Source organism: Sorex fumeus, unplaced genomic scaffold (genome assembly GCF_029834395.1).
Source record: "Sorex fumeus unplaced genomic scaffold, SorFum_2.1 ptg000017l, whole genome shotgun sequence".
Lineage (NCBI taxonomy): Eukaryota > Metazoa > Chordata > Mammalia > Eulipotyphla > Soricidae > Sorex > Sorex fumeus.
The window spans coordinates 2,020,665-2,043,380 of NW_026606074.1; the positions used below are offsets into that span (position 1 = coordinate 2,020,665).

At 58.8% G+C, this 22,716-nt stretch overlaps 1 protein-coding gene across 1 annotated transcript in view; it reads right to left on the minus strand.

Moving 5' to 3' along the window:
• Positions 1–19,406, minus strand: part of GALNT10 (polypeptide N-acetylgalactosaminyltransferase 10) — a 31,123-nt gene extending 11,717 nt beyond the window's left edge. Inside the window, exon 1 of the mRNA XM_056112259.1 lies at positions 19,212–19,406. Within this exon, the coding sequence (XP_055968234.1) occupies positions 19,212–19,349 (138 nt within the window). The 5' untranslated portion in view covers positions 19,350–19,406. The remainder of the gene's footprint in view (positions 1–19,211) is intronic.
• Between the last annotated feature and the right edge of the window lie 3,310 nt (positions 19,407–22,716).

Consider the following 22,716-nt stretch of genomic DNA (forward strand, 5'->3'; position numbering starts at 1 on the left):
CGGCCCGCGGACCGGTGAGCGCACAACGATGCAGAGACACGCGACCCGGCGGGGTCTTAACCCTGTGTCTGACGGCCGCTTGGCCAGCCTGGAACTCTTGAGGAGAAAGATGCGGTCGTCAGCACGCCGGGGTCCCGGCCTCAGGCTCCCGCACTCAGCTGGCCTGGAGCCCCACCTTGGAACTGGACTCCGCTGCCAGCACGTGCTTCCTGCTACAGACACCACACACACACACACACGCCAACACATGTGCCCCATGCATGTCACACTACCAGCTCGTGCTTTCCATTAGACACCACCCACCCACACGCCACACGCATGCCCCGTGCATGTCACACTGCCAGCTCTCCTCACTGGGCCTTCTAGGACATGCCCCTGAGGACCAGGCTGGGGGCGGGGAGGGACCGTGGGGTTCCTGTGCGTCCCCCAGCGCTGAGGACAGGGAAGCAGTGGCCTTCCTCCTCAACGCCGTCCCCTCCCCGTGGCTGCTCTGCATTCAGAGAAGAACCGGGTGGGGCTGGGTGGGCTCAAGCACACGGCTGTGGGGTGCAAACACGGACTTGGGGACCTCCACTCCCGGCTGTCCTGCAAGACGGAGCTTTCGGAGGGAAGGCACAACGCGAAGTGCCCAGACACCCCTGGGGTACACAGGAGCCCCCTGGCCTGGGGCCAGCTGGAAAGGCTTAGCACCGCCCAGGACCATGGACAGCCCCCGCGGGACCCTGACCGCAGGCCCCGCCTCCTGTAGGGACAGAGCAAAGGAGGCCCAGCCCTCTATTTTACCAAAAACCTTTTGTTTTGGGCCTACCCCAGACAAGGCTCAGGGCTGAGTCCTGGCTCTGCACTCAGGGATCACTCCTGGCGGGGCTCGAGGGATTGAACCTGGGTCGACAGCAGGCGAGGCCAGCGCCCTCCCTGCTAGACTACCGCTCTGATCCCGTGTGGCCTTTTGCTGCTTTTTATTCGGGGGCTTTGGGATGTACCGGGGGGGCTCAGGAGTGGCTCTTGGAATCATAGGGTGCTGGGGGTTAGAGCCCAGGCTAGCCGTGCACACAGAAATAAAGGCCTCCCTGTCCCGCAAGGCCACAGATGGCTCTGTTCCAGCCACCGGTGACTCTGGCATCCAGCGCCGACTGGACCCATCTCCTGCCTCCTCAGATGCTGCTCGAAAAACCGCCTCTCATGGCCAGGGTCGAGCCAAGTCAGGGTGAAGACCATGGCGAGGGCTGCACGTGAATGGTCAGAGGCCCAAACAGCTGCCCAGGACACACATGTGGGCGGTCAGGGGCCCAGACAGCTGTCCAGGACATGCGTGTGGGCGGTTAGAGGCCCTGACAGCTGCCAAGGACACACATGTGGGTGGTCAGGGGCCCAGACGGCTGTCCAGGACACGCGTGTGGGCGGTCAGAGGCTCCGACAGCTGCCGAGGACACGCGTGTGGGCGGTCAGGGGCTCCGACTGCTGCCCAGGCCATGCATGTGGGCATTCAGGGGCTCTGATAGTTGCCAGATCATGCGTGTGGGCGGTGAGGGACCGGACAGCTGCCTGGCAGCCTGCCCACTCAGGAAAGGCCATTAGCTGGTGTGGAAGCTCATTAAAGGGCCTTTTACGCGTGGAGAGAAAGCCAAGATGTCCCCTTAGTGTCCATCATCTGAAGGGCAAAGGCGGCCTCGGGCTACTTCTCTGCTCTGAAGGCAGAGACCTGCACTGCAATTAATCCCTGGAGAAAACGCCCAAGCTCCCTCCTTTCCTCTCCCTCCCTCTCTCAGGAGCGGAAAAAACAGGATCGTGCTCATCTGGGCCTCACACACCCATCTGCCATCCTTCCTCTCTCCCTGTCACCAGCCACACATCTGCCCATCTGGCTCGGTCCCTCCTCTGACGGGCAGCGAGCAGAGAGGGCTCACGTCAACGGGGGCTCGAGGGAGGGGACTGGTGCCTCCAACGCCTCATGGCCTGTGTCCACCTCCCACACGTTTCTGGGCACCCCCTGGAGGGGCCCACGGGGAGCTGGGACCTGCTCGCAGGGAGACGCCCTCAGATCCATGTCCTCCCTCCAGAAGGTTCCATCTTGGGATGAACTGAGAGCGGGGGGCTCAGGGGGCCTGTCTGTGTGCCGACGCCCCCCTTCCTGGCCTGCCCTCAAGGGGCAGTCCGCACTCTGATGGCCTGTCTGCTCCTGCCACATAAGGCGACACCCACCAGATGCCTGGCCTGGTCCAGCAGAGGGGGAAGGGCCACCTGCAGGGCCCAGCCATGGGGTGGGGGCACCCGCCGTGTGTCCAATTCATCCCAGAGAATGTCAGACAAACCCAGACGTGGCAGGTGGTTCCACAGAGCAACCGGCCACACCTTTCACGGGGGCCAGGTTCCTGCACCCCCACGGCCCGGGGGGGGAGGTGCCATGCTGTGGACAGTGGGAGTCATCCCATGAGGACCAAAAGGTCCGGAGCCCACAGCCCTGTGACCGGTAGGGGTGGCTGTGGCCCCCAGTCTCTGCCCAGCTGCTTCCAGCCTGGGGACAGCAGGACACCGACTCAGCCGTCCCAGGGGCCCCACGCTGGGGAGGGGGCAGGAGCCAGGGACCGTGGGTGCACACAGGGCTCCGCCTCAGGGTGCTCCGGTTCCTTCCTCTGCCCTACCAGAGCCTGGGGGGTGTCAAGCACGCATCCTGCAGCATTGGGGGTCTGCCTGCAATGTCCATCCTGGGACAGCAAGCAGGTGGCCCTGCGGGGAGCTAGTAAGGGAGGGCGAGGGGCATCATAGGTCTGCCTGTCAGTGGATCACCTCAGGCCTCTCTGGCTGGGCCCTGGCGGTGGAGGGAAGGCCTCTCGGTGCAGTGAAGGTGACACTCCTCCAGCGTGGGTGGCTGCGAGCAGCCAAATCATGGACAGGCTCAGAGGGCCGAGCCCTAAGCCCCCTGCCCAGACAGCTGGGCCAGTCCCCCATGCCTTGGCATCCCAGTGCTGAGCGTCAGATCTCCGGAGCGCCGTGAGGGAGGTGCACCTGGCAGCTGTGTGTGGAAGGCCTGAGGCCGAGCTCACGGCTCCACATGGCCCAGAGGACTTGGGGCGTCCCTGCCTGCACATGCCCTCTCACCCGTGGCCACTGGGAGAAGGCAGAGTCACGCGTCTATCTGCTGCAGGACGTGCTGAAGCCCATTGGCCGCCCGGGGCCCATCCCAGTCCTGCACAGGCACGGGGCTAACTGGGACGCCGGCTAACGTCAGTGGCAGGACACTGATGCCAAATGGCTGGACAAGCCCAGGACGGTCGCAGGGATGAGATGCGCTTTGCAGCAGGTTTACCGGGTCCACGTGACTCTGGCCAGACGGTTTTTGTGTGTTTGGGGGCCATACTTGGAAGTGCTCAGGAGGCCATATGGGGTGCTGGGGATCGGACTCAGGTGGGCCGCATGCAAGACAAGTGCCCTGCCCACTGTACTATCGCTCAGCCCCTCTGGCTGGAGTTTGCAAAGTCTGTCTGACACAGGCTGCAGGGAGAACCAGAAAGACTTGCCGCGTCTAGCCAGAGGCAAGTTTCTCAATGACACGCCTGTGGCCTCGTTTTGGCCAGGGTCAGGGAAGCCGGTGCGGAGGGTGAGGGCGGGTGTGCACGCATTCACGCACACATACCTGCACACGCACACACACATGCAGCGGGAGGCTCCTGACAGCAGCCGTCACAAGCCTGGCTCGGTCAGTACTGCGATCCCAGCTCCAACTCTCCCGGGAGAGTCCAGGGCTTAAAGCACTCGCCTCGCCACAGCCACCCGGTCCGCCCAGTGCCCTGCGCACCACTGAGTGTGGCCTACAAACAATGCAAGAGCACAGAGCACACGCCGTATCAATCAGCTGGTCTGAGGTCCCCGGAAAAGCAAAGCTGACCGACAGTGATGGAGAAAGGGCTGGAGCGCCGCGCCAAGGAGCGGGGACGGGGGAAACTGGGGTGAGGCCATGTCTCCTGAGTGTCAGAACCCCAACCACAGGCTTCACACACGTGCAACTGGCCACCCGCGACTGAACATCCACAAAGATGTCTTCGGAGATCCGCCTGGAACAGAGAGATCTCCTAGGGACCCGAGGAAGGACGCGCTTCACTTGCGGTAACAACCCTGCAGACTTTGCCAGGCCCCCAGGAGCCCTGAAGCGGGAGTGGTGGGCTGGACCAGCAGGCCGAACAGCCACCGGACAGGAACCCGGCCCAGCAGGACCCAGAGCGAAACAGCAAGATCCTCAGCAAACCGCCAAACCGGGTCAAGAGGCACCAGAGCAGCAGGCAGGGAGGAACGAGCGTGGGAAAGGCCGCCCGGTCAGGCCTGAGGAGGTCGGGGCCGGAGTCACAAATGCTCGCGACCTTCTGTGTGAGCTTCAAATAGCACGGGCGCGCGGGATGTGAGCGTTCGGTGGCCGAGAACCGCTTCCCTGACCAGCCCACAGTGACGGACGAAGGATGGGGAAGGGGGGAACGGAGGAACAGGGCCCCCGGCTGGTCAGGGATAGTTAGAGATCTCCCCTTTACAGCGTCATTCTTCATCCACATAGTTAGATCTCTTCCCTCCTCACAGTGTCAATATTTCTTTTTTTGCTTTTTTGGGGGAGGCGGGAGGGGCACACTCAGCAATGCTCAGGGGTTACTCCTGGCTCTGCACTCAGGAATCACTCCTGGAGTTGCTCGGGGGACTATACGGGATGCTGGGAATCAAACCCGGTACGGCCGCGTGCAAGGCAAACGTCCTACCCACTGTGCTACTGCTTCAGCTCCAACAGTGTCAATATTTCTTCCCTACTTACAGTCTTATGATGTAGGCAGGTAGACAGGGAAAGGTCCTGGGCAATGAAACTTAGGTCAACAAAAATTCTAAGGCTGATCCACCCTGTGGATATGGAAAACAGACCTGATAAGATCTTCAGCGGCAGAGAGGAGATTGGACCCCTCCCCAAGAAGTTCCTCAAATCTTTGGACCTCTCCCTTAATCTGATTAACTTTAACTCTAATTATTCAGTGGTAGGACATTTGCCTTGCACATAGCCAACATGTCCGACCCGAGTTCGATTCTTCCGCCCCTCTCGGAGAGCCCAGCAGGCTACCGAGAGTATCTCGCCGCACGGCAGAGCATGGCAAGCTCCCCGTGATGTATTCGATATGCCAGACACAGTAACAACAAAGTCTCCAATGGAGACGTTACTGGGCCTGCTCGAGCAAATCTATGAGCAACGGGAGGACAGTGACAGTGATTCAGCCCCAAGAAGACTCCAGAACATTCCGAATCAAGACAACCCCCCCCCCCACCGGTCAAGACAAGGAGAAGAGCCTGTAAAAGCCACCTTGAATAAAGGAAGTACGCGCATATGCTGCCTGAGGAGTCCATGTGCTGCTTGTGCCCATGTGGCCAAGCACATGTGGTACCCGCATCTCCCCTCTTGAGATGCGGACTTTCATGCTTCCGTGTCTAATGCTGGGACGTGTGTCGGGGCACTCTCCGCCCTTGGAGAAGCCTGCGTTCTTTCTTGGGCGTGTTACATAATCTCTCATCTCCCCGTCCACACCTTCAAAAACCCTCCAAATAAAATCTATTTCACTTCACTCCTTGTCTACTCCTGAAATTCCTTTCTGTGAGCGAGACAAGAACCCAGTAATCCTGGGTCCTGGGTGGCAGAGGCGGATCGGGAGAAAGTGACCATCTTCCCCTCCCCATTTCACATGAGCCACCCGTGGGGCCCACCGTCATCAGTTATTTCTCCCAGTGTACTTAGATCTCTCCCTCTCCTTACTATGTCCTCATTTTCTTACCCCCTCCCTCCTTACAGCATAATCATATAGAAACTGTGAAGGATGGGGGGGTACCCATAGGTGGGGCTGAACATTACAACAAACAGATGTACACCCCCTCCTTCGGGGGAAATTTTAGGAGATTAACTCAAGGACAAAATCTCATCCGTGGGTTCGGCACTCTAGAATACTAGGAGATCCGTTAAGAGCAGGACTCCATCTAGAGTTTGTTGCTTTCTCCTGTCCTTAGCTAGTATCCATTTAAACAATCCTAGCAATTTACTTCTTATAATTTTCCTGGTCATTTTCTGTGGACACAGTAAGAGATGTATTAAGCTTAAAGGTTGGCTGTTCCTGGGGACATCTCGCTGTGTGTCCCAGACCACAGTCCTCAGGCCAGGTTAGTCTTTCCTCACCCCAGCAGGGTCCTTTTCAGTTACTTCCTTTTGGGTCATGAAAGAGTTTGACTCATGACCATGCTCTCAACTTACTATACTTCTTATGGGGCTTAACTTGTCCCTTTTCGATGCCAGGGTAGCTTACAGCTTGCCCTGGGTCGATGCAAGGCCCTTGCTGGGACTCTCCTTCTGGGGGTGTTAGTACTAAGAGCAGCTGAGGCTTAAGTCAAGTAAATATGACAGATGCCCAGGAGAAAAGATTATTCAGAGTCAATTAACTCTCAGGTTACAAAAGCAGGGCATCAACTGTCTTCCTGTGTCTACACGAAAAGGACATAAAGGAAAGAGAAAAGCAATATAGGACTGTGAGCGCTGGACGGAACTGGATATGCCTCAAGGGCATTGTTGTGGGAGTAACTCAATAAACCTAAGCTCCTAGTGGGAGGAGACAGCAGGGTGATGAGAGTGTGAGCCCAGCACTACCTGGTCACCCCCTGAACGGGGTCCAGCACAGCCCTGGCCCTTGCACTGTACTACCGGGATGAATGACTAACAGTCACCGCGGGGCCCTTGGGCTTCCTGAGACCCACTTGGACAACCCCCTCACCCCCCATCCACAAACACGTGTGGGCCAGGCAAGGGGAGACACTGGCAGAGGGCGGGATAGAACGCCCCATGTGCTGCACGGCCCTTCTGGTCCTCTGTGGTGTTATGTTCCAATGTACTGCGGGCACACCCTGCAGTGCTCAGGGCTCGCTGCAGGAGGCAGGGCCCATGAGCGTCACGACCTTTCTGGCCTCCATGGAACTATTTATGGCCCAATATGCTGTGAGGGCATTTGCTGCTGCTTCTCCTTTGTCGTGCCAAGGGTTCTCTCTGGCACAAAGCAGTGCTTTTAGCAATCCCCACGCCCAGCTGCTCTGGCCAGAGGGCAAGCCAAGAAGCCCTTGACGCTGCCAGCAGGACCGCGGAACTGCACAGGGTAGGGTGGCTGACCCAGGGGAGGCCTGGTCACCTCTGTGGCCCACACATACACCCTCTAGACAACTGGGCCCCGGAGCACCGCTTGGGAGGGACCCCGAGGAAATGAACTCCTGCCAGCTTCCTGCTGGGGTGGGAAGTGAACAGAGAGGGGGCGGGATTCACACCCTGACCATATCCCCACTAAGTCCCATCCCCATTGCACTGCCCCAAGAATGCCAGGGGGAGCTGTCCACAAGCCCATTGGGTGGCAACAGATCAAATGGCTCGTGGACGGGTCCCCCTTGGCTTGGACAAACAGGGGCCAGCGTTTAAAGTGCGGCCCATCCTGTGTTCTCTTCACTGATCCTCAGGAGCAGGACCCCGGCGGCCCGCTGCCCCCTCCCCCGACACACACAAAGTGTACGTTTACTACCACAGGAGTCCACACCCCATCTCTCTTCCAGAGTGGGAATCCCTGCAGATGGTGGCCCCTGGACCACACGCACCCCATTCTTTTTGTGCTAATTACATTCCGTGACCATATCTGAGGCACAGGGTTTACTCCTGGCTCTGCACTCAGGAATTACTCCTGGCGGAGCTTGGGGGACCATATGGGATGCTGGGAATTGAACCTGGGTCGGCCGCCTACAAGGCAAATGCCCTGGCCGCTGTGCTACCGCTCCAGCCCCAACCATATCAGTCAAAGTGGACGCTGCTCAACATGCAACGTCTTCCTCATCCCTGGAAACCTCAAGTGCACCGGATTCTACTAGGTACTTTGTGTGTGTGTGGCGTAGCGGGAAACACCTGGTGATGCTCAGGGGCAATTAACTCCCGGCTCTGCACTCAGGAATTACTTTTCCCTACGATTGGAGGCTCTTTCAGGGTCAGGGGAAAGAGACCTGTTGTCACTGTATTTGGCATATCGAATACGCCACAGGGCACTTGCCAGGCTCTGCCCATGCGGGTGGGATACTCTCGGTAGCTTGCCGGGCTCTCTGAGAAGCATATTTATATATTTTTCTTTATGATTTGTTGCCTGCTGTCTGAACTCCATCAGATACGGTGTATTAATAGTGGAGAATAGGTAGGAAGTATCTTACAATGTGTCGTGCGGTCTGGAAAGTGGCCTGAAGCGTGGCGGTGGTTGGGTAGTGGAGGTTGGCTGCCAGGCTGGGTCCCTTGGGGTGGGGAGGGCTCTCACATGCCCCACAGCCTGGTGCGGAGTCCGGTGGCATGGTTCTGGGAGTCTCGTTTTATACTCCCATCTGGAAGGAGCATACTGAGTTCTGGAGGATGGCCAATGCGGAGATTATCTCGTGCCAGCAGGGTGTGGCTTATGGGTGTGATCCCTGAGTCACTGGAGACTGGGGGAAGCAGGAGAGAAATATAAATTTCTTTCTTTTTCGCTTTTTGGGTCAGACCTAGTGATGCTCAGGGGTTACTCTTGGCCCTATACTCGGGAATGACTCCTGGCAATGCTCAGGGAACCACAGGGGATGCAGGGGACCGAACCAGGGCTGGCCACATGTGCAAGGCAAGTGTTCCACCAGCTATCCTATGGCTCAAGCCCTCAAAAATACAAATTTACTTTTTCTTTTGCTTTTTGGGTCACACCCAGCCATACTCAGGGGTTACTCCTGGCTCTGTACTCAGGAATTACTCCTGGAGGTACAAGGGGACCATATGGGATGCCGGGGATGGAATCCGGGTCAGCAGCATGCAAGGCAAATGCCCTACCCACTGTACTATCGCTCTGCCCCAAAAATACAACTTTCTTGTGAAAAGTATGTGTGAGACTTGTAAACTGCCTTTGAGAAATGTAAGCTGCATGTGAGAAATGAAAATTGTATGTGCAAAATATAGATTTCCCGTGAGAACTGTAAGTTACTTCTGAGAAGTAAATTTCCTGTGAAAAAATGTAAGTTGCAGTGTAAGAAACATAAATTACCTTCGAGAAGGAAGTGAGCTGTAAGTGAGGAAAGGTGCCTGTGAGAAATGTAAATTTCCTGTGAGAAAAGGAAGTTGCAACTGCACGTGAGAAACTAAGTCGTGTGTAAGAAATGAAAGTTGCACTGTGACAAATGTAAACTGCGTGTGAGACGTTTAAATTGTATGTGAGAAACGTGGGCTGGAGCGATAGCGCAGTGGGGAGGGTGTTTGCCTTGTGCGCAGCCAGCCCGGCCGAGCCGGGTTCGATTCCTCCGCCCCTCTCGGAGAGCCTGGAAAGCTACCAAGAGTATCTCGCCCGCACGGCAGAGCCTGGCAAGCTACCCAGGGCGTATTCGATATGCCAAACACAGTAACAACAAGTCTCACGATGTTACTGGGCCTGCTCGGGCAAATCGATGAGCAACGGGAGGACAGTGGCAGTGAGAAATGGAAATTGCAAGTAGAAATGCAAATTTCCTCAGAGAAATGTGAGTCGCCTGTGAGAACTGTAAACTGTGAGGAATATTCAATTTCTGGCTATGTGTGGCCTGTGCCGTGGTGCTCGAGCACATACTGTCCACATCTCCCTTCTTGAGATGTAGGCTTTCATATCTTCATACTTTAATATTGGGATGTGTGCTGTGGCTCCCTCTCCACTCTAGAAAAGCCTGCATTTTCTCCGGCATATTCTTCTCTAACACTCCCTACCCCCTTCCTCAAAATTTCCAAGTAAAACTTGTTATACTTGGAAAGAAAGAAAGAGAGAAAGAAGAAAAGAAAGAAAGAAAATCTCTTGAGAGAAAAGTAAGTTTTCTGTGAGAATTATAAGGTGCTTGTGAGAAATGTTAAACCCATGTATGAGAAATGTAAATTGCGTGTGAAATATAAATTGCCTGTGAGAAATGCAAGTTGCAGTGAGAAATGTAAATTTGCTCTTAGAAATATAAATTGCATGTGGGAAATGCAAGTTGTACTGTAACATAAACTGTGTGGAGAAATGTTAGTTTCCTGTGAGAAATATAAATTGCCTGTAAGAGCTGTAGGTTGTGTGTGAGAAATGTTAAGTTGCTTGTGAAAAAATGTAAATATTTTTCACAAACAAAACTTTGAAAAATATAAAATGCATGGGAGAAATTCAAGTTACAGTGAAAAGTGTAAACTACCTGTGAGAAATGTAAGTTGCATGTGAGCTTATAAGATATGTGAGAGTAATGTAAATTTCCTGAGAAATATAAATTGCGTGTGAAAAGTGCAAGTTGCAGTCTGATAATGTAAATTTTCTGTGAAAAATGTAATTTGCTTGTGAGAATTATAAGTTGCTGTGAGAAATGTAAAATTACTATGAGAAACCTAAGTTGCAGTGTGACAAATATGAGTTGCTGTGAGAAATGTAAATTGCGTGTTAAAATATACACTTCTCAGAATCTACAATTTTCTGTGAGAACTGTAAGTTGCATGTGGGAAATGTGTGAGAAATGCAAGTCGCCTGTGAGAAAAGTAAATTTCCTGTAAAAAATGTAAGTTGCAGTGTCAGAAATATAAATGCCTGTAAGAAATCTAAGTTGCCAGTGAGAAATTTAAATTTCCACTGAAACTTATAAACTGCCTGAGAGAAATGTAAATTGAGTGTAAGAAATGCAAATTTTATCTGAGAAATAAAAGTTTCCTGTGAGAAATATAAGTTGCACGTGAGAAATGTAAATGGCATGTGAGAAATGTAACTGCAAGGGAGAAATGTTAAGTTGTCTGAAAAAAGCCAGTTGCAGTGTGAGAAATGTAAGTTTCTGGTGAGAAATGCAAGTTACAGTTAAAAATGTTAATTTGCCTGTGAGAACCGTAAATTACATGTGAGAAAAGTAAGGGGCTGTGAGAAGTGTAAGTCACAAATAATAATAGTCAATGCATGGGAGAAATACAAGCAGCATGTGAACATACAATTTTCTTGTGAGAAATGTAACTTTTCTGTGAGAACTGAAAACTGCATGTGAGAAATGTGTCTGAGGAATGTAAATTCCTGCCAACACTTAAACTGCATGTGAAGAATGCAAGTTGCCGTGTGTGAGAAATGTTAAGATGCATGTGGTAAATTTAAGCTGCGTGTGAGAAATGCAAGATGCAGTGTGAGAAATATATATCATGTGAGGAACTGTAAGTTGCATGAGGGAAAGGTAAGTTACCTGTAAGAAAAGGAAGTTGCAGTCAGAAATGTATATTGTTGTGGAAAATATAAATCGTGTGTACGAAAGGTAAATCCCCTGTGAGAAATGTAAACTGCTTGTGACAAGTGCAAGTTGCAGGAAGAAATGTTAGCTAAGAAATTTAAGTTGACTGGGAGAAATGTAATTTGCATGTGAGAAAGGTAAATTGCACTGAGAAATGTAAATTTCCTAGAGAAATGTTAATTTCCAGTAACAATGTAAGTTGCAGTGTGAAAAATGTATATTTCCAATGAGAAATGTAAGTTGTACGTGAGAAATATAAATTTCCTGTGAGAAGTAAGTTGCATGTGAGAAACATACTGCCCACAAGAAATGTAAATTTCAGGGGCTGGAGCAGTAGTATAGCTGGTAGGGTACTTACCTTTCATGTGGCCAACCACATTCAATTCCCCACTCCCTATATGGTTCCCCAAACTGTCAATAAAAAATGATTCCTGAGCACAGAGTCAGGAGTAAGGCCTGAGCACTGTAGGGTGTGGCCCTCCAGAATCACGGTAGTGCTCGAAAATCACGGCAGTGCTCCAGAACAGGACCAACTCCACAGAATCAGACCAGAAAAAAAATTTGGCAGTCTGCCACAAATTTGAGTCCACACCTCGCACATGTGCCCCCCACACCCCCTTCTCAGGTATAAAGTTCAGAACAAATTTCATGACCACGGAGAGCCTCGCATGCAGTATTCTCCCCCACAGCCGGGGCACACACCACAGGTCGTGGGTGCCTCAGAGCAGGGGAACAAAGTGGGTCTCACATACGGGGGTGATGCAGGGGGGAACATCCTGCCCAGTGTCACCTTGGCACCCCCAGCCTCTCCGGTCTGTCACACTGGCTAAGGGGAAGCCCTCCTGGAAGGTCCTTGTCTACAGCTTCTGCAGAGAGGCATAAAGCAGGGGGGAGAGGTGTGAAGATGGGGGAGGGGGCTGCCCTGGAGGTTCTGAGGGCAGCCAGCCACCACCAACAGCTTGCCTGCACGCAGAGACAGACTGAGCGCCAGCATCCTTGCACTGAGTGTGAGAAGGCCACTCCCCGCTCGCCTGCAGCGAGGAAGCTGGCAGGGGAGGCAAGGCCGGAAGCCGGGCAGACAGACCCCAGCAGGGAGAACAGTCTGCAGATGACCACTGGCTTGGGCGTCGGTTCCGGCCCGAATCAGCCCAGTCCCTCCATCCTGGTCAGACCTCAGGCTGCATTCCTGTGGTCGCTGCCATCTCCCGGGCCCCACAGGGGTCCTGATGGGAAAAGCAAGCGTGGTCGGGGTGGGGTGGGGGTGGGGGCCTGGAATGAACACGGAGTCTCAGGGCAGTGGGGAGAGGAAGAAGGTCACGCCACCACAGCCACTGTCAGAGGCCAGTGGGGACACGTGGTTAAGTCTGGTTCAAGCCACACTGAACAGACCCAGGGCCCGTCTCCTCGCAGGAGCACGCCCAGGGCCTATGCAGTCAGGGAGCGCGCCCGGGGCCCATCTCTTGTCCAAGTCAAAGATCTTGGCTTGGGCATGGGCCCCCCAGCAGGCGGCTGAGCAGGACCTGAGCCCCATATCACCTGCCACTGACTCACAAGGTCCACCTTGCCCTCAGAGGCCAGCCTGGGGCCAGGACATCCTGGGACCGACCCAGAGGGCAGCTCCACTGGAATATCTGAGGCGCTGGGCCTTCATTCTCTGGCTTGGTGGAAAGGAGGGGGCGGGCACTCACGAACGGGTTCATCTGCTGCAAGTTCCTGCCAGACCCCAGCTCTGCCTCCCTTCCGACCCACAGCAGCTCTTCTGTGAAAGCCTCAACGCTGCAGGAATTGAGCCCTCGCAAAGGACAGTCTCGCCCCAATCCACGTCCAACGGGAGCCGGCGGTGGGGTGAAAGCAGGCAGGTTGCAGGGCAGGCCGAAGTTCGCCAGGATGTGATTTAGCTGTGTCACTCCGGAGCAGCCCCCCCACAGCATGACGCTGGACCCCTTTGCAAGCCTGAAACTGAGGCGGGATTAGGCTCTAACTGGCACCAATGCTGTCCGAGACCCTCAGGAGGGGGGAGCTTCAGCAGGAAGGGGAACCCCACAAGTTCAAAGGTCTTTCCTTGACCACGCCCTGACGCCCACCTACTGAGAAAGCCCCAAACTGTGAGCTTGGGGAGAAAACGCAAAAAGGCGGCGGCAGGGGCGGAGTGATAGCACAGCAGGCAGAGCATTTGCCTTGCCCGTGGCCGACCCGGGTTCAATTCCCAGCATCCCATATGATCCCCGAGCACTGGTTCATGCATTCAGGAGTAATTCCTGAATGCACGAACCAGGAGTAACCCTTGTGCATCACCGGTGTGATTCAAAAAGCACCCCCGCCAAAAAAAAAAAAAGGCGGCTGCAAAGGCGAGTGGCGCGTACATTCCTATCCGGGGGCCGCTGCAGCTCGTGGCTCCCCTCCCTGCACCCGGTGCTCGCGGCTCTTCCCCCTGCAGAGAAGTCCGAGTACTCTCGGACAGGTCTCAAAATAAAACCGCTAACTTCATGATACGTCGCCTTCTGACATTCTTCTCTTTCCAGGCTGGAGGATGCCAGCCCCGGGGCCCTGGAGAGAGGCCAGGGCTGACTTCTCTGTAGCTCTGGCCCGAGCCGGGTGACCCTCAGGTGCAGTGTGGGGCCATGGGCGCACTTCCCAGCCTCCGGCCACTCTGCAGGCATTACTCGGGCTGGCTGAGCGGAAAGGCTGCTGTCCCCACTTCCCTGTGTCCTGGCACAGAGCGAGCGGCATCCGTACTCCTGGGGTAGCCCCTGGCACTCCCAGCTCGCCGGTGCATCTCCACAGCCTCCTCGGGATAAAAACAGGCGACCCGCCCTGAACTCCCCATGGGAAACAGCACGTCTCCAACCTGAAGACAGGGGCGGCCGAGGCCAGGCTCTTGGCGGCTGCCAGTCTGCGCTTTTGACTTGGGGGCGGGCTCCCAGCCCCATGCTGCATGCGGGGCATCCAGGGCTGCTGCCTGCAGGGCCTGAGCTCAGCTGAGGATGCACACTGGGGTCTCTGAGGAAAGGCAGCACAATGGCTCCTTGGGCGGCAGGCCCTGCGCCTGCCCAGCAGGTGCCCAGTCCAAAGCACAAGGGCACAGACAAAGCATCGCCAGGAGCCAGAAATGAGTTGGAAGTCAGGGTTCAAGTGTTGCCTTGCATGTGGCCATCTCGAGTGTGATCCTCAGCACCCCATATGGCACTCTGAGCACAGATTCTGGGTCCCTACTGTGGAAACCTGGCATGACACGGCAGCCGTGCACACACACACACACACACACGAACGCACACTCCACAATGTACACATACATGCACACACACACGCACAATGCACACTTGTGAGCACACGCACCTACGCACACAAATGCACAAAGCACACGTACACACACATGCATGATGCACAGGATGCAAACACACAATGCACACACATGCATACAGGCTCTGCCAGCAGCTGGGTGGAAGAGCCCCAGGGGATCCCTGGGTTTCAGCAAGTGCCCAGGGGGTGGTGACAGCAGGAAGCAGTTTCACACGCAGACCCTGCCAGGGGTGCCTGCCACCACTGCAATGCTCTGCTGAGAACAGATGGCAAGCCCCTCACCCCCACCCCAGGCTGCCAGATAGTGGCACCTGCTGGGCCTCACCCTGTCACCCCACAAGGAACAGGAAGCTTCAGAGTTCACACCAGAACTCAAAACACACCTCGCGGGGCCTCCTGGAGTCCCCCCAACCCTCCACCGTGGAGCTCAGATCTGCACAGCCCAGGGCAGGAGGTTCAGAGAGTGCAGCCTGCCGACCCGGATCCTGACCCGGTTCCTGAGCAGCTGGTGTGACATGCACCCTGGGGTGTCGCTGGCCCCAGAGCCCAACCCTAGACACACACACTCCAGGAAAGCATGTCCAAAGTACAGCACTGACCCCTCCCCTATCACACCTGCTCGCCCTTCTCAGACCTTCCAACCACATGCCCTGGAGTCTGTCCTTAACTGGCTCCCGGGGGTGCAGGACCCCAGAACTTCAGAAACGCCATTCCTCAGGGCTGTGGCCCCACACGCACCCAACAGGCCCTGCCTTGCCCACACCAGCAACATCCTGGACAAATACGGATTAACCTAGAAGGCGGGCAGTCAGCTGCAGTCAGGGAAGCAGGCAGTGTAATCGAGTTCCTGGGGCTTGAGCAATCCAAGAAGACTTCCTGAATGTGGCAGGCCAGGGCTGACAGGGCCTGGGGCATCTCCAAGGCAGGAAGCTGGAGACATGCCTGGCCCTGCTTCAGGTACCAGAGAGCCAGGGACCAGGGGATGGGACAGCCTGCACACAGCCGGCCAGGGACAGGACAGCCCGCATACAGCCTTCCAGGGCTACCACATGGCCTCCATCCCTGCCCTCCCTGAACAACACAGGGCTGAGGGCTGACCGTGCAGCAGCTGGACCCTGCGGAGGACAGGCAGGGCACAGCCCAGCAACTTAGCCAGAGGGGCAGGACAGGAGAGTTGCCTCGGAGGAGCCAGAACCTGCACCCCCAGAGCCTCAGAAGACCCCACAGTTGGGCCGGGGAAGATAGCACAACGGGAAGGCCGGCCCAGATTCCATTCCTGACACCCCTTGGGTCTCCCTGAGCCCCAACTGCTGTGCTGTGAGCACAGAACCAAGAGGAAGCCCTGGGCACAGCCAGGTGTGGTCCATAATACTACAAATAAAATGCACAAGGGACCATCACCTCCAGCTTCTCCCATTTCAGAGTGCCCACTGCCCTGTGGGCCTCCGGGCACATGGAATATGGCGGGGGCAGGCGGCAGGACCAGCAGGCCCACGGTTGGAGGGTGCAGCTGAGCACTCACCTCTGGATTCGGGCACTGGCCGGCTGCCACCCTGGAGTAGCCACATCTACAGGAAGGACAGGCCCTGCAGCAGGACCTGGGCTCCAGGGACACGCCCAGGGCAGGCCCCTCCTGGAGTCTGTGGGAGACTCAGAGATCGGGACCCCTCGGGGAACCGCGTGACACAAATCCACCTGCCCCGCTGTAAAGGGATAGGGCTTGGGAAGAGTATTTGTGAAAATGCAAAATAAACTGCAAACAAAAATTTGCTCAAAAACAGAGGTGGTGGAGGTAGGTCAAATCCTGGGGGTTAAGTGGCTTCCTGGTAGGAGGGATAATCCAGATTGCTGGAACAGAGGAACGGGAGGAGGAGGGCCGGAGAAGCCCCATGCCCACGTCCCCTTCCTGGGGAGATTCTGGGTTTGAGCCAGTCAGCCAGACATCACTGGCAGGCAGGGGGCCCAGCAGTCAGGCCCGGGTGCTGGCTCATAGGCGCCCACCCATAGGATACCAGAACCCTCAGGGCAGGGAGGGGCCCTCAGGTCTCTGCTCTCCACAGTCCAGCACTGAGCTTCCCGGTGGGGGAGAGCCCGCCTCCCTCCCCCCCAAGCAAGACAAAGGGGAAGTGTCCTTCTGAAGTCACCAGCCACAGTTCACCGCACATGGTGCATGGTGCAGGCCTGGGAGAGCCGGAGCCCCTGGGCCGGAGCTCAGGGGAGTGGAGCAGAGTGGCCCCAGGGCCAAGCAGAGGTGGCGCACCCACCCTCAGGAAACCTCCCTCAGGGTCCCAGAACAGCAATGTCCTCTGGGGCCAGTCCAGAGCCCCCTCAGTCACTTCCACCAGGAAGACCGCCAGGTGGCTCCCTGTCCGCTGTGGGTGCAGATGGACGTCCCAGGTCTCCCCGGAGGCCTGGCAGGCTCGGAGCGTTCCAGCACAGGGGCCTCAGGAGGGGCTGGCTCCCTGCCAAGGCCAGCTGATGGTCGCTGTGGCCAGGGACGGGGCGCAGGCCCAGGACCTGCATCTGCAGGCGGCTGAACAAAGGGGCTGTGTGCAGACTTGGCAGCACGTGGCGGGGTGGCAGCGGGTGAATACCAGCCGAGCACCCACAGGAGGGACAAGGGGACAGTGCCCTGCTGCCCGCCGCAGAGGCCCCTGGACGGCAGGAAGGTGCTCACGGCACACCCTTTGCTCCTTCCTCCCCACCTCCATGGCCTTCCCGAGCCAGAGAGACGTGCTGGCCCCTCATGTCTGCCCACACCGGCCCGCTCCCGCTGACAATGGCCCCGTCCCTGGAGACACGGCCATGCAGGTGAGCAGTGGTCAGGGGAGCGCTGGGTGGCGGCCAGCCTTGACCTCACTCTGGGTGTGGTGAGGAGAGGTGGACGCGGCCCACAGCAGGACCACAGGAGATGTGACGACGATCCTGCTGGGTGGGCAGGCAGGTGGGCAGTGGGCTCCACCTTCCAGAAGGACAGTGCCCCCAGCACACACTGACAGCCACAGGAATGCAGGTGTGGGCCTCCGAGGGGCACCGGTGTCGTGGGCGTGTGGTGCGGGGCTCCCTGTCGGACGGCAGGACACAGGAGAAGATGGAGCGGGGAACGTGGACAGAGGCGCAATTCAGGGGGACGGGCCTGAGGAGGGCCAGACGCCTCAAGCCTGCTCATCCCAGTCTCCAGCACCGCTGCTGCTTCCAAGTGGATCAAGACATTTAAACAAGACATAGGCCCTGGGCTGCCATCCCGTCCCCAGACCCGCCCACCGCAGCACTCAAGGGCCACTTGTGTGCGCCTGGTCCGGGGAAAGCATCGGATTCAGGGACTAACGTGCCACCACGGATATAGGACACAGTGCACACAGGACACAATTCACAAAGGACACAGCTCTCACACAGAATACCGCTCTCACAGGACACAACTCACACAGGACACAGTGCACACAGGACACAGTTCACAAAGGACACAGCACTCACATAGAATACAGCTCTCACAGGACACAACTCACACAGAACACAGTGCACACAGGACGCAGTTCACACAGGACTCTGCTTTCAGAGGACACGGCTCTCACAGGACACAACTCACAGAAAGGACACAGCTCACACACAGGACACAGCTCTCACAGGGCACAACTCACACACAGGACACAGCTCTCACACAGGACACAGCTCTCACAGGGCACAACTCACACACAGGACACAGCTCTCACACAGGACACAGCTCACACACAGGACACAGCTCTCACAGGACACAGTGGAGACAGGACAGTTCACACAGGACACAGTGCACACAGGCGACAACGCTCACCCCGGACACAGCCCTCTCACAGAACCCAGCTCAGAGCTCTCACAGGACACAACTCACACACAGGACACAGCTCTCACAGGACACGGTGGAGACAGGACAGTTCACACAGGACACAGATCTCATAGGACACAGCTCACACACAGGACACAGTTCGCACAGGACACAGATCTCATAGGACACAGCTCACACACAGGACACAGCGCACACACAGGACACAGTTCACACAGGACACAGTGCACACAGGCGACAACGCTCACCCCGGACACAGCCCTCTCACAGAACCCAGCTCAGAGCTCCCACAGGACACAGCTCACACACAGGACACAGCTCTCACAGGACACGGTGGAGACAGGACAGTTCACACAGGACACAGATCTCATAGGACACAGCGCACACACAGGACACAGTTCACACAGGACACAGTGCACACAGGCGACAACGCTCACCCCGGACACAGCCCTCTCACAGAACCCAGCTCAGAGCTCCCACAGGACACAACTCTCGCAAAGGACACCGCCCTCCCAGGACGGGCGCGCGCGTCAGGACGCAGCTCTCAACGGAGCACTCGGCTCACGGCTCACGCGGCGCCGCAGCCCTCACGGGACGGGCCCTCGCCCTCCCTCGCGCCCGCACGTCGCTCGCACCCGCACAGTTCCGAGGGCGCGCCCGGGCGGTGGCCGAGAAACCGGACCCGGAGCGAGTTGGGCGCCGCGGGGCGGGCCGGGCCGGGCGGGCGGGCGGGCGCCGGATGTCCAGCCCCGGCCGCTCGGGCCGCTCGGCCTCGGCCTCGGAGGGTCGGGCCGCGGCGGGGACTCACCTGCCAGGGGGCCGCCCCGGGGGAGCCGTCGGGCGGCCGCTCGCGGTGCAGCGTCCACAGCCCCACGCTGGGCGCCGCCACCAGCGCCGCCAGCAGCAGCGCCGCCGCCTGCAGCAGCCGCTTCTCCCGCCGCCGCATCGGGCCGGTGCCCGCCCGGCCCGCGGCCACCGCTCCCGGCCCCGCGCCAGCGCCCGCACTTCCGCCGCGCGCCGCCGCCGCCGCCAGGGGGCGCCCGCCCGCCCCGGCCCCGCCCCCGCCGCCAGCGAGGGGCGCTGGCCCCGCCCCCGCACCGCCCCCGCCAATGAGAGGCGCCGGTCCCGCCCCGGCCCCGCCCCCGCTGCCGACGGGAGGCTCTGGCCCCGCCCCCGCACCGCCCCCGCCAATGAGAGGCGCCTGTCCCGGCCACGCCCCCGCCGCCAACGAGGGGCTCTGGCCCCGCCCCCGCACCGCCCCCGCCAATGAGAGGCGCCTGTCCCGGCCACGCCCCCGCTGCCGACGGGAGGCTCTGGCCCCGCCCCCGCACCGCCCCCGCCAATGAGAGGCGCCTGTCCCGGCCCCGCCCCCGCACCGCCCCCGCCAATGAGAGGCGCCGGTCCCGCCCCGGCCACGCCCCGACAACGAGAGGTTCCGCCCCGGCCCGCCCACGAGAGGCCCCGGCCCCGCCCCCGCCAAGGAGGGGCGCCCGACCCCCGCCCGGCGCCCTTCGCACCCCCGCCCCCAGCCCCTCGCGCCGCCCCCGCCGCCTACGAGGGGCGCCGCCCCGCCCCCCGCGCCCCCCGCCCCGCCCCCGGCTTCCCGCGCGGAGGGCGCCAACTGGCAGTCCGGCCCCGGGCTGAGCGGCCCCGCGCCCCGGCGCTGCGCCAGGCTCGCCCCTGCCCGGACCCCCTGGCGGCGCCCCCACCCCCCCGCCCACCGTCCAGCCCACCGCGACAGCCGCCACCCGGACCCCCTGGACAGGGACCGGTGTCCAGGGGCTGCTGTCCGCGCGCCTGACCGCCCGCTGCCCCGACCTGGGCCCCCCGGGCCTTGGTTGGTGGCCTGGGCACCCCGGGCAGTGCCTGGACTGCCCTGAACAGCGGGAGGGGGATGGATGGCCTCGGTCGGGGGCGCTGGCCCCCAGGCCCGAGTGACCGCGCCCCGGTGCCTGTCCCCTCTGGCCCTCAGTGCCCCCAGAGCTCTCCTGTGGCGCTGGGCTGAGGTGCCCACCAACAGCTCCGCAGAGAAGAGGGTACTCACCTGCTTCAAAGCACCCGGTGGCCCCCTGCCCAGGTGCCCCCCCTAAGGTGTGAAGGGAACAGACAGAAAGGGTCCCCACCGCACCTCCCCCGGGGTGATGCTGTTTGTCCTGGCAACAATGATCTAGGGGCCTGCCACCTCCTCCAGGAAGTTCACCAGAACTCCCCAGGCTGCTGTCTGAACCAGCCACGGAAATGTTTGCCTGGCAGCGGGGCGCTTCCTCGGTGCCAGCACCTCGTTAATCCCGTGACCTCACCACCTCCGCTGAGGCTCAGGCTCCCTGGGGAGGGACGAGGGAGGGCCTGCACAGGGCCGCGCTGGGACTGCCAGAGCGATCCTGGTGACCCTCAGCTGGGGCGCGGCCTGCAGCCTCGCAGCGCTGCTGCCCGCCTGCGCTCACTGGCCCTTCCCTCCGCCTGCTGGGTTCTAGTCCCGGGCTCACGTTTCACTTCCAGCTGACGTGTCAGCCACGGGAGACCCGCCTGCCCTGCCACCCCGATCTGCTCAGGCCCCGCCCTGCCCCGCTTGGCTGCGGAAGCCCTGGGGCCTGAAGCCCCTTTCCCCAGGGGGGTCTTCCTCTGGGACAGTCCCCTGAGGCCCACCAGGTGGTGCCTTCCACAGACTCCCAGACTGTCACCGGAGGCTGAGTTCATCCCAGGTGACCCCTGAGGACAGAGCCGGGAGTAGCCCCCCCAGCACAGCAGATGTGGCCCCAAAGCCACAGCAGGGTGGGGGGGAGCACTCCCGGGGTCTCCGCTCAGCACAGGCCGGGTGGCAGTGGAGCCCAGACCCCAGCAGGGACACACTCGGGTGGCTGTGTCCTGCCCCTGTCCTCCTCGAAGCCTGAGTCCAGCGGGCACTTTCCTGGGAGTTGGTAAAGGCACGCGGCCCCCCGCCCCGCCCCCACAGACACCCTGGAGGCTGGGGGGGGGGGGGCTCCAGGAGGGGAGAGTCACAGAGCACAGAGCACAGAGTTGGTCTGATGTAGGCAGGTAGACAGGGAAGTCCCCTCCCTAGGCAATGGCAAACAGGAACTCAGGCCTGCTAAGGCCCTCACCTGGCCCCAGCAGCCGACCCAAAGTTGCTCCTGCAGGAACAAAAGGCCAGGAAAGGAAATTCAAAGAAGACCATGACCTTTCCCAACGCGCCTGGTAACCTCCTTAGCAATGAACTTGGCCTAGGAGGAAGCCCCAGGTGGGGGCAGGTTGGAGAAACCCTATAAAGGCCACCTTGAACAAAGGAGGGGCGCGCATATGCTGCCTGAGCCCCTGTGCTGCTTGCGCCCCTGCGGCCGAGCACGGGTGTCGCCCGGGCACATGTGGTGCCCGAGCATCTTCCCGCTTGAGGTGTGGACTTTCTTGCTCTCGTGTCTAACGCTAGGATGCGTGGAGGGGATCCCCCCGCCCTTGGAGAAGCCCGCATTCTCTCTTGAGTACGACTCTCTCACTCTCTTCCCCCTCCACACCTTAAAAACCCTCCAAATAAAATCCAGGTATTTCACTCCTTGTCTACTCCTGACATTCCTTTCTGGGAGGCGAGACAAGGACCCAGTAGCCCTGGGTCCCGGGTAGCAGGGGCGGTTGGGGAGAAAGTGACCGTCTTTCTCCTCCCCGCTTCACATAAGTCACCCGTGGGGCCCACCGACATCATGTCCAGCGCGGTGAGAGCCAGTGGACAGCGCCCTGCCCGCTTCCCGCACATGCTAACCACAGAGGGTTAAGAGCTGGGCAGACGGCCTGGCCCTGAGTGGGCCTCACTCGCCGTGTCAGCTTGGACACCTAGGAATGGACACCAGAGGTGCTGGGGCCCCTGAGGGGTCCTTGCAACACGCTGAGCGTTTCTGCCTTGGGGCTCGCCATGTTCTAAAGCCTGGAGCAAGTGCAGGTTGGGGGGGGGGGGGGCGCTGAGGCCTGGGCGGGACTCCCTGCCTGTCCTGCAGCCCAAAGCACACCTTGTTCCCGTGTCCCAAAACTGCTCGGGACAGCCCAGGAGGCGCAGACGAGTGAGGTGCGGCCTGGGCCTGGGCTGCTACTGCCCCATCTCACGTCCACCTAACACCTGGGGCCTCCCAGCACCCTAGGAGTGGACTGCGGGGATCCTTCCAGAAGGATTTGCTGGGCCCAGCCCCTGCCTTCGCACCTGACCAGGGCCAAAGAGCCAATTCCTTCCCTTCCATCCCTTCCTGCGAAGCATTTCGAGGTCCAGGGCTGAGGCTCCAGCAGCCGATGCAGATGGACGGACAGACAGTGATGGGTCGTGGCAGAGCCCA